Source organism: Barbus barbus (assembly GCF_936440315.1).
Source record: "Barbus barbus genome assembly, chromosome: 6".
NCBI classification, from domain to species: Eukaryota; Metazoa; Chordata; class Actinopteri; order Cypriniformes; family Cyprinidae; genus Barbus; species Barbus barbus.
The window spans coordinates 30,203,291-30,215,225 of record NC_136734.1 but is presented as its reverse complement, the minus strand read 5'-3'; the positions used below and the strand labels follow the sequence as shown (position 1 = coordinate 30,215,225).

The window sequence follows — 11,935 nt, the reverse complement described above, 5'->3', positions numbered from 1 at the left end:
AAACACTTAGAGGATCATCAGTGGATTAGTGTCTCTTAAAAAGAGCGAGTTGAGTGTTGTGGACCAATATGACGAAAAACAAATATCAATTATTTCCTGAAATTTGTGAAGTGTGTGGAATAATGAATTTGTTGTTTACTCTCTATTAGAAACCTTTTTGCTGTTTAGTTAGTTGAACATGTCCCAGCTTTATTCTAACCCAGCGGCTGTCCCACCTGGTTTGGAGTACCTTACACAGGTGAGTGTGCCATGTGAAATGAATTATTTCATGTAAATAAGATGGTAAGAGTTCTAAAATCACATATTACCACAATAAGTGAGCAATATAATATGTCAAAAAGGAACAGTTCACACAAAAATTTAATAATTTACTCACCCTTTGTTCTGTACTGTTTCTTTGTGTTTTGAGGAAAAGTGTGTTTCTGATCCCCACTTCCATAGTATGACAGAGACAAATTCTCACTATATTAACGATGTTTATTAGCATGCATATTACTAACATATTGGTTGTTTATTAGTACTTACAAAACGCACATTAATGCCTTATTCTGCATGACCATATTCTACATCTCTTAATCCTATCCAATGCCTAAACTGAGCAACTACCATACTAACTATTAATAAGCATCAAATTAGTAATTAATTGAGGCAAAAGTCATAGATAATAGTTAGTTAATAGTGAGAACTGATCCCTAAATTAAAGTGTGATCAGAAATTCATACAGGTTTAGAACAAACGATGATAGAATTTACATTTTTGGTTGAACAGTCCCTCAAAGGTGTACACAATAATTGATGTTATAATAGGAAAATGTACAATGGAACATACCTGCTTTCTGTGCTGCTCTTACAGATTGACCAGATATTAGTCCATCAAAAGATTGAGCTCCTTGAAGGTAATAAAAAATTAAAAATGTCATATATATATAACTTTAAATCTTTGTCTTTTTGTTGGACACACTAAATTATAAGTCAAATGCTAATGAACAAATGATCTTCTTTTCCAGCCATTATTGGCTTTGAGACTAATAACCAGTATGAGATTAAGAACAGCGTGGGTCAAAAGATCTTCCATGCTAAAGAAAACACTGACTGCTGCACACGAAATATCTGTGGCCCTCTGAGGAGTTTTGAGCTGCAGATAAAAGATAATTTTGATCAGGAAGTGATTCACTTAATCAGGCCTTACCGCTGCACATCCTGCGTTTTTCCCTGCTGCCTTCAAGAGGTAACAACTCAGAATGCAGCTGACCTTTGGAAAGAGAAACCTTTCAACAAGATAGATTGCTGAAATTGCAAAATTACAATAAATATTATATATGTATTTACGTAACCCATTCTTCAATTCTTTTTCCTGTCTGAATGTGACATTGGCTGAAGATGGAGGTACAGGCTCCACCAGGGAATACAATAGGTTACATCAAGCAAGACTGGCACATGTTTAAGCCCAAGTTCTCTATCTATGACATGTCCAAAACAAAGGTGCTGTCCATTGAAGGGCCTTTGTGTGCCATCAGCTGCTGTGGGGATGTGGATTTTGACGTATGTATTTATCTGTTATTGTGTCCGTTTGCCACGTATGTGTGACTGCAATTGTTTTTGAGATATTTAAATATACAGTATCAGAGTGAACAATTACTTTTAGTGCTAATATTCACATTGTGTTTTCCAGACCGAAAGAAAGTATAATAGTTTGTGTGCGTTTTTCTGTCCTCTGGTGCAGATTACCGGTAAAGATGGGCATTCTGTAGGTCGTATCAGTAAACAGTGGGCTGGCTTAATCAAAGAGGCACTGACTGATACAGATAATTTTGGCATTAACTTTCCCATTGACTTGGACGTGAGGATGAAAGCAGTTCTGCTGGGAGCATGTTTCCTTATAGTGAGATATGACACAAAACATTCATTCATCCACCAGTTGAGCTTTTTCCTGTTATTGTCTTTATATGTCCATTCATATATTTAATTTGATCGTTTCTCTGTGTTGACCTGCAGGACTTCATGTTCTTTGAGCAGACCGGTGACTCAGGACAGCGTTGCAGTGTGTTTGGCTAGTAGGGAATGGCAGAAAGATTGCAGTTCTTGGTTACATTTTTTTCTGGAATATTCATATGTAGTATCACTACTTTTACCACTTGTATGTACTTTCTGTTTTGTTGTAAAATCACTATAAAAGCATTTTACAAAATAGCTGTAACCCGGTCTGGCTATAGATAAATAATATTTTAGTGTCGATTTTCTCTTTTGTAAGAATATTAAATAATACATTTCCTTCTGAAATCTCCTTGCTCTCTAAAAGAAAAAAATGTTTCAGCGACCACACCTTTAAAACAATTTTATGATAACAAAGTTCAGAGTAATTACACTATCCATCCATTTTTTACTGAGCGTCTATGGAAATAAGTTGTCATGAACAACTTGACATTTGCCTTATCATGCTTATCATAGATTTTCACAGTATTTTTAAAAGGTATACATATAGGTAATCATTGCTGATTAGTTTACAAACTGAAGTGCACGAGTAAGGCTTTTTCTGCTGCCATTGTGCCAAAATAGCATACAGTTGCATGCAAAAGTTTGGGAAAGCCTTGCAGAATCTGTGAAAATGTGAATAATTTTAACAAAATAAGAGAGATTATACAAAATGCATGTTATTTTTTATTTAGTACTGTCCTGAGTAAGATATTTTCAATAAAAGATGTTTACATATAGTCCACAAGACAAAAAAAATGCTGAAATTATTAAAATAACCCCATTCAAAAGTTTGGGAACCCTTGGTTCTTAATACTGTGTGTGGTTACCTGGATGATCTACGACTGTGTTTTTGTTTTGTGATGGTTGTTCATGAGTCCCTTGTTTGTTCTGAACAGTTAAACTGAGCACTGTTCTTCAGAAAAATCCTCCAGGTCCTGCAGAATCTTCAGTTTTCCAGCATCTTTTGCATATTTGAACCCTGTCCAGCAGTGACTGTATGATTTTGAGATCCACCTTTTCACGCTGAGGATGATTGAGGGACTCAAACACAACAATTAAAAAAGGTTCAAACATCCACTGATGCTCCAGAAGGAAACACGATGCATTAAGAGCCAGGGGTGAAAACTTTTGAACAGAATGAAGATGTCCAAATTTTTCTTATTTTGTAGAAATATAATTTTTTTTCCATTTAGTACTGCCCTTCGGAAGCAACAGAAGCTACTTGCATGTTTCCTGCAAGACAAATTAAGTACAATTTACCTTGATCTTCAAATTCAAAAAGTTTTCACCCCCCGGCTCTTAATGCATCGTGTTTCCTTCTGGAGCATCAGTGGATGTTTGAACCTTTTTTAATTGTTGTGTTTGAGTCCCTCAATCGTCCTCAGCGTGAAAAGGTGGATCTCAAAATCATACAGTCACTGCTGGACAGGGTTCAAATATGCAAAATATGCTGGAAAACTGAAGATTCTGCAGGACCTGGAGGATTTTTCTGAAGAACAGTGCTCAGTTTAACTGTTCAGAACAAACAAGGGACTCATGAACAACCATCACAAAACAAAAACACAGTCGTAGATCATCCAGGTAACCACACACAGTATTAAGAACCAAGGGTTCCCAAACTTTTGAATGGGGTTATTTTAATAATTTCAGCATTTTTTTTGTCTTGTGGACTATATGTAAACATCTTTTATTGAAAATATCTTACTCAGGACAGTACTAAATAAAAAATAACATGCATTTTGTATGATCTCTCTTATTTTGTTAAAATTATTCACATTTTCACAGATTCTGCAAGGGTTTCCCAAACTTTCGCATGCAACTGTATACCCAGGAATGGAATAAAGATTAAACTATGCAATTTTCAGCAGTTATCTGACACTAGAGAGCTGATTGATAATTCACCAATTTAGTGGTAGCCTATAATTGTAGGATTCACACAGAATCCTCACTAGCCTCCAGATTTTCAGAATAGTATGATAACATTCATATGATTTAAAAAAAAATCTCTCCTCTGAAGTAGATGCCATGCATTCAAGGGTTATTGTTGCACATCATTTCAAAGATTTTTTTTTCAGAAAGTTTTTTAGAACGGAGGTGCTCTGCATAAATGTTGTACAATTTATCAGTCAAGAACATATATTACACTTGTCATTTAATATTCAATCGTCACAATTAATTTTTAACACTATCTGTGAATGTGTCAATTTATACCATAGACTGTAAAAAAATAGATTTATACACATCATTTGGTGACTGGTAGCTAATATTTTATTTAGCCTACTCTTTTTAGTGTTGCGTTTGAGGGGGTTTTGATGAGAAAATTATTTTAAAACGTGTTTAATCGCTTGAGGAAACTTTAAAATAGCATTGTTGAGTCGTATTGTATCGGACAATACTCGTAAATAAATCATTTTCAGATGTAGTTCATGTTCCTGTCCACCGCGCAGCGCGTACGCCGACGTGACGTTATAGAGACGCGGCGGAAGAAGAGTGTTTTCGCCCTAAAGAAGCGCCAGCTCTCATTGAATGAGCCAAGATTTAAATCAGCCTTTATTTTATCTTTCATGTTATATCCTCGCAAAACTTAGTTATCCGCTTTTTGCGTTAGCAGACTACGCCAAAGCTTTTGGCTTGAGGTTGCGGTTAAACGGTGAGTACTCGGTGGTGCCGACACCCCACATTTTCTGCATCGCGACACCGGAGGCCATGCAGTGTTTATCTGTGATCGGTGCTTGATTTGCCCGCTGGAATGATGCGTTATATGACCAATGTTTGTGGCGCTCTGTTCTATTAGAAACCTGATGCATCATTTTAGCCAAATACCAGACTGGTGCATTAGCTAGGCTCAGTCTGTTCCACTTCACACTTTTCACATAATTCAGAATAAAACAGGGGAACAAAGCGCACCGTGCACGTGTTTATCTCCGCTGCGCCAGCTTTGACTCTTCTACAAGTAATACAGCCACGTTCATATATTTATAAATACACATATTTGTCCTCATTTGTAATTCGCTTTGGATAAAAGCGTCTGCTAAATGATTAAATGTACATACATGTGCTAGCTTTGTGTTAAATAACATTAAAAGGTAAAGTAATTTTACGTAAACGTTTAAGTTAATACATCTTTCGGTATTACTGTCAATAACAAATTACTGAGATGGCATCCTCAGAAACTTCCTTTATTGTAGGGCTAAACAATACACCATACTGATCTCATGATGCTTTAAACTAGGGCAAAATAGTATTTTTATTTATGTATTATTATTATTATTATTATTAATTAAGACTTGATAAACAGTTAATAAAAAGTGTTGTTTATTAAAATTTGGTATTACACCATGAATGATCTTGGTCCTTTGTAACTTTGAAACGCATTCATGGTTCTGCTTAGCTAAAAATACAGAATTAGGTTAAAACACTGCATTCTGACACTGACTACACACATTTAAACATTTTAATCTATTTTAGTTTTAATGTATTAATAATTATAAATACAGTACACTACAATAATAAACACGGAAGCTCAAATGAGTATTTAATGCTAAATTAAATGTCATTTTGGGTCAACTGTACACCGTACGTACGTTATTATCACTATCTACAATACATATGTTTGCATTTTTTTGTATTGTGATACGTTATAACACCTCATTAGTTATATGTTAGCTAATAGTTGGAAATGCCATGAAGTTTTCTACTTTAATCCATCCTCTAATACAATGAAGCATATTTTCAAGGAAGGCCTGATTGAATTACAAAAGTAGAACTATTAGTTTATTAGTATTATTAAAATATATTTAATTTTTTATTAAAGTCCGCATTAAATTGAAATTGAGTTTATTTACTTTGTTACCACACATTACTAGTCTTGAAATTAATAAATAATCCGTGCTATTTGATCCATATCTGTGCTACTTAAAAACTTGGCGTGCTAAAATCAAACCTGTTGTTGCAAACCTGTGTGAGTTTCTCTGCTACAAAAGAAGATATTTTGAAAAATGTTGGCAATCAAACATTTGACGGTAGCCATTGAATAACGAAATAAACTCATACAGGTTTGAAACAACTTGCAGGTTAGTGAATGATGATGGAATTTGAATTTTTGATTGAACTATTCTTTTAAAAATGGCTACTGGGTCAAAAAGAACCTGATTAGTGACGCATATACTAAACACACTGAGACTAGACCCTTTTCATATACTAGTCTGTTTTTTTTAACTAGCTTGGTGTTTTTTCTTATTCTCTGGTTGTTGTTAGTTTGGTCAATTGGACTGTTGCTAACTGTGCATTCAGCACAAAGACCTGAAAGAAACCAGTTAAAATGCACAAAAAATAATCTCACTGATCATGCTAATATTTGTATCTCAAATGACAACTAGAGTTTATTCAAGTTTCAGGTCACTGAATTTGCTTGCAGTCTACACTTTTTGCATTTAGCATTCTTTTGGTTCTTTCCTCTAACAACTGTCATGTTTTCTGTCACGCATTAGCGAGGAGGCAGGCTGGCGCAGGTCGCAGGGTGCTCCTGGATCATGAGAGACAGTGGCAGCAGCCTGGCTCAAACACACTGGTCCAATGAGCTGACGCTGACCGCAGGGCAGGAGGGCGCGGGGGGTGGGGGTGCCATTGGAAGTGGCCATTTAATGAATCCAGCTATGGCCCAACATGCCCCGAGCCCAGCCCACTTCAAACTGGGGCGCAGAGAGGAGGACATCAGAATGTGGGGTGCAGACTATACTGTCCCTGAGGTGAAGGACGAGGAGGAAAATGTGGAGATGGAGAGTGAAGAGGATCTGGTGGACAGGAAAGCCAAGGGTGGTTTGCAGTGTAATTATAAAGGTGACGATGAGGAGTGGGGCTCGCCAGAGCACTCAAAGCTAGTGGAAATGGATGTCAGTGTTACAGATGACTTTACCCTCTGCTTAGCCCAGACTAGCCTCAGTTCGCTCAAAGAGAGGAAGCTAGCCCGGTTGCGGTATCGGGGCCAGAGGTGTTCGAGCATTCGCTACCGTTTGGCCCAGCAGTGGAGAACTTGGTGTCAACGAGCCAAATGGGCAGGAACTATGGGATACAGGAGGGTACGCAGATGTCACAGACGCCGCCACTCTGGCAGTCGACCTTTCCAGAGACCGCCTGGCAGTTCATTGTTAAATGGAGCCCCAGAAGGATATTTGGGGACAACAGAGGAGAGAGGAGCTGATTTATCTGGTGAGTATGATGAACTCTCTAATTAATATTTGTGGTATAATTTTGGAAAACAAGTTAGTCTTTGCAGCGTATTTAAAAGAGTTGATTAGATTAAAGGGTTAGTTCACCCAAAAATGTCATTTAAAATTAATTTAATTTTAATTAATTAATTACTTACCCTCTTGTCGTTCCAAAACTGTAACATCTTCATTCATCTTTGAAACACAAATTAAGATATTTTTGATGAAATCCAAGGGCTTTCTGATCCTGTATAGACAGCAACACTACGGACGCATTAAAATAGTCCAGAAATCTTTAAAATAGTCCATATGACATCAGTGGTTCAACCGTAATTTTACAAAACTACAAGAATAATTTTTGTCCACAAACAAAACAAAAATAACAACTTTATTCAACATGCATTGTGTTACTCTCGATAATGGCAGTGGAAGGTGACGCGAAAGAGAAGAATTGTTTAATAAAGTTGTTATTAGTGTTTTCTTTGCTCACAAAAAGTATTCTCGTAGCTTTGTAAAGTTACAGTTGAACCACTGATGTCACATGGACCTTTTTAACGATATCTTTAGTAGTTTCTTGGTCTGGGAACATTTCAGTTCTGTTGCTGTCTATGCAGGGTCAGAAAGCTCTTGAATTTCATCAAAAATATCTTAATTTGTATTCCAAAGATGAACAAAGGTCTTACGGTGTTTGGAATGACATGAGGGTGAGTAATTAATGACAGAATTTTCATTTTTGGGTGAACTATCCCTGTAATTGAGTTTTCAATTTGAAGTGTAAATTGTGAACATTTGAAAGTTGAACATTTGTCTATGCATTAAAATATCAATTAAAATGCTATTTGTCCTGCTAAAGATAACTTAATTGAAATAATTAAAATTTTTAAATATAAACAATTAATAGCTCTATTTTAATATTTCTTATTTTATTGTTTAGTAAAGGTAAGTGACTGGCAAAGCATTCCAACTTGTGACATTTGTTCATTTATCCTCCTCCTTGGCTATTAATGACTCCTATTGATTCCCTAGGCTCCTGTAGCACAAATGGGATTCCGAAAGGAAGGGATGGTATCCATGGTGAAATCATGGGGGACAGGGAGGGACGGGCCTCCCCTGCTACTGTCCAGGCTCAACGGGAAAAGTCCTCCCCACAGAATCAGCTTAGCAGCGAACACATCTCTTGTGTACAAGGTACAACATATAATTTTTCCTAAATATGTAACAGGAACATAGGATATGTAGTTTGGTTATTCTTCTCTCACTCCTCCTCTTTCTCAGGTATTCTGGATGAGTTTCTCCAGCAGTATGGGAGTTTGATTCCCATCCATGTGGATGAGGTGGTGGAGAAGCTTCAGGAGATCTTTAACGAGAGCTTTTCAAGTCCTCAAAGGTCAGAGCTGGCTCATACCGGTTACAAGGCTTATTGATGAAAGTCTCACTTTGTATACCATTTTAACTTGTGCCTGTTTACAGGAAGTTAATGGTGCAACATTTAATGCAGTCCTACCAGCGCATGTCCGGAAGTGCAGTGATGCGGGGGTTTCGTGTAAATTACAAGCGTCATGTCCTCACCATGGATGATCTGAGCACACTTTATGGTCAGAACTGGCTCAATGATCAGGTGGGCCTCTTGGTTAAAAATTATTTGCAATTATTAATGAATATTATTATTAATATTGGGCCACATTCACTAATCATATGTACACTTTTTCTACATTTTGGATAAAATTCAGAACCAACTCCAATTGTGACCCTACAATAAGTCTTGTATCTGGCATCCTGTATAGGCATACACTATCGTTCAAAAGTTTTTAAAAGTCTCATACAATACAGTCAGTAATATTGTGAAATATTACAATTTAACACAACTTTGTAAAATGTTATTTATTCCTGTGATGGTAAAGCTGAATTCTCAGGATCTTCAGTATCACATGTTCCTTCAGAAATCATTCTAATCTGCTGATTTGGTGCTCAAGTCACATTTCTTCTCATTATCGATGTTGAAAATATTTTTTTTGTAAACAGTTATCCATTTTTTCAAGATTCATCGATAAACTGAAAGTTCAAAAGAACATTTAAAATAGAAATCTTTCGTAACCATATATATCCTATAAATATGGCACAATTGACTTTAAGAATGCGTCATGTTTTGCAAACTTTGTTATATATGGGGATTGTGCTTTGTTTTCATTTGTTTATTGATAATTTAGCATATTTCAGATTCATCAACATATTAAAAGGATGATAATAAATAATTGTTTTGAATCCACTAGAAATTGTGTATGGAATCTTTTTGGCACATTTAACAACACTTGTTGTTATTAGTGAACGAGACCCTCTTTCATTGTAGATGATCACTATTATGGCACTGTCTTTTACATCAGCTTGTCAGAGCTGTATAGAGAAGATATCCATAGTTATGACTCTTTTATTTGATGAATGGGGGGCCCTTGCTCTGGGATTGTGCTGAGTTAGCTCTCTCTCTCTTACGCTTGTAACTCACTGTGTCACCCAGGTCATGAACATGTATGGGGATTTGGTCATGGATGCTGCTCCTGAAAAGGTAGGCAAAACATGCGCACGCACACATTTACCCATATGAGCACAAGGGAATTTGACTCATGACAGCCATTATATGAGCGTGTGTCAGACAGTTAAATGACTATGAAAGCAGTATGTGAATTAGTTCTCATCTCACAGTCTCACCGTGTTTTGTTTTGTAACTTACAGGTCCACTTTTTCAACAGCTTCTTTTATGACAAACTTCGGACGAAAGGTTACGACGGGGTCAAACGGTGGACAAAAAATGTCAGTACTGGGGAGAGATGGGGAAGGATTTTGTCTCTTTCACATCAATTTTATTAATACTTGCACATTTTAGGACTGTAAAGTTAAGTGTAAAGTTAAAAAAGTTAATTGCTTTTTGCAATACTTTTTTAACTTTTGTGTGGTGGACACACCATCATCATTTTAGTACTACATTTATTTAGCTGTTGTGTATTCTACTGTTAAATCTCCCCATTAGGTTGATATTTTCCAGAAGAAGTTCTTATTGATCCCTATTCATCTGGAAGTGCACTGGTCATTAGTGTGTGTGAATGTTCCTCAGCATAGCATCACGTATTTCGATTCCCAGAGGACCCTCAACCGTCGTTGCCCCAAAGTAGGTGTTGTTTGTTCTATTGATGCTATTTTAATGGCTACGCTCCTTGAACAATTTCTTAGCCCGTCTTTTTGTTTTACAGCACATTGCCAAATACCTGCAAGCAGAGGCAATCAAGAGAGAACAGAAGGAGTTTTACACAGGGTGGAAAGGCTTTTTCAAAATGGTAGGGTGAAAGGTGAATTTGATGTGCGTGTTTTGTGCGTTAGCGAAAGTGTGAGAGAAATAAGGAGTAAAAGAGAGTGGAAAAGCTATTTTGTGTATGTGCTGTTGACTCTTCTGTCCTTGGAATGTTTTAGGATGTGGCAAGGCAGAACAATGACAGTGATTGTGGAGCTTTTGTCCTTCAGGTTAGCATTTTTTCCTCATTAGTCAGTTTCATATTGGCTGTTATTTTAACACTTGATTTTTTTTTTACTCACATGTTCATTCTTCTTATCATTGTTCTCCAGTACTGTAAGTGCCTGGCCCTGGAACAGCCTTTCAGCTTCGGTCAGCAGGATATGCCCAAACTACGGAGACAAATGTACAAAGAACTGTGTCACTGTAAACTGTCTCTGTGAGACCGTGACATCTTACACTTCTAAATAAGCTCCAAGTCCAGACAGCATTTAGGTGGGAAACGTGCAAACGTTTTTAACCCTCTTTTTGTTCAATGACTTTGTATTTTGACTTGGTGAATGCCATACTCTGTTCGGCCCAGTTGTTTGTTTGCTCAGATCAAAACGCAAGAGGAGTTGTTTTCTAGCAGTGGGGGTGGGAGTTGACCTCAGTGAACTGTTCATTAGGTGCCGCCATTTTGTTGGCAATTCTATTTTTTATTTTTCATGATCTTGATGTCAGTAACTTGTATGTTAAAGTTTATACCATTGACTGGTGAGGGAGGAGACTTGCAGACATTTTAAAAATGTAATGCGATGTTCATTTACGGATAGTCAATATGGACCATGACACTATATGAGCAGTTTTGTTTGTTCAATATTGTTTGTCTGTTATGTACCTGTGCGATTTAAGATGCAAAACTATGGAGATGGAAAAAAAGAGCAGCTGTTTTATATCTTTTGAGATGCATACGTTGTTGTAAGATGTACAAATAAAAATTAAGAAAATAACTGAGCCTCATGAATTTGTGCATTAGTCATAGTGTTAGAGTTACTGTTGGTGTGTAGTAGTTTGTAATGTGGTGACTTCAAAATGGTTATAAATACAGCAGCTAATTAACTAACTATACAAATAGGCCTACATAGGTTGGTAGACAGGCTAAACTTGCTAAATTTCTGTGCTTGGATCAAAAACAAGTTGTATATGTGTTGAGTGTTCTCTTACGCTATATTAGTCACCACAACAGGAACCACCTCTTAATGCATATTAAAATAACAAAAAAATATTAGTAGAATAAAACTGTCAAAGTATGATCAAATAAAAAGGCGATAACAATAACACGCTAATTAAAATATATTTATGATTCACAATTTACAGAAATAATTAAAGAATGAATTACAAGGGAAAGAGCCAAATTATATGCTATTATTTAAAGCACGGTAAGATTGAAAACATTTTGTGAATTTCTAGTTACTGTAAAATGTCAAGATGTC

At 36.4% G+C, this 11,935-nt stretch overlaps 2 protein-coding genes across 2 annotated transcripts; both read left to right on the top strand.

Annotated features, from left to right (window-relative positions):
* Positions 1–149: 149 nt before the first annotated feature.
* Positions 150–2,054, top strand: LOC306871919 (phospholipid scramblase 2-like; the record flags this gene model as incomplete). The annotated part of the gene is made up of 6 exons (XM_079420173.1): positions 150–238; positions 853–895; positions 1,007–1,227; positions 1,380–1,541; positions 1,723–1,881; positions 1,995–2,054. The coding sequence occupies exons 1-6, from the start codon at positions 179–181 to the stop codon at positions 2,052–2,054; spliced, it is 705 nt and encodes a 234-aa protein (XP_079276299.1). The 5' UTR covers positions 150–178.
* A 2,133-nt stretch (positions 2,055–4,187) lies between these two features.
* Positions 4,188–11,431, top strand: LOC306871918 (sentrin-specific protease 3-like). Its single transcript, XM_079420172.1, has 11 exons — positions 4,188–4,623; positions 6,464–7,181; positions 8,207–8,368; positions 8,456–8,567; positions 8,651–8,798; positions 9,693–9,740; positions 9,908–9,985; positions 10,203–10,340; positions 10,423–10,506; positions 10,640–10,690; positions 10,793–11,431. Exons 2-11 carry the CDS (start codon positions 6,506–6,508, stop codon positions 10,901–10,903), a joined length of 1,608 nt encoding a protein of 535 aa, XP_079276298.1. The 5' UTR covers positions 4,188–4,623; positions 6,464–6,505; the 3' UTR covers positions 10,904–11,431.
* The last annotated feature ends 504 nt before the right edge of the window (positions 11,432–11,935 follow it).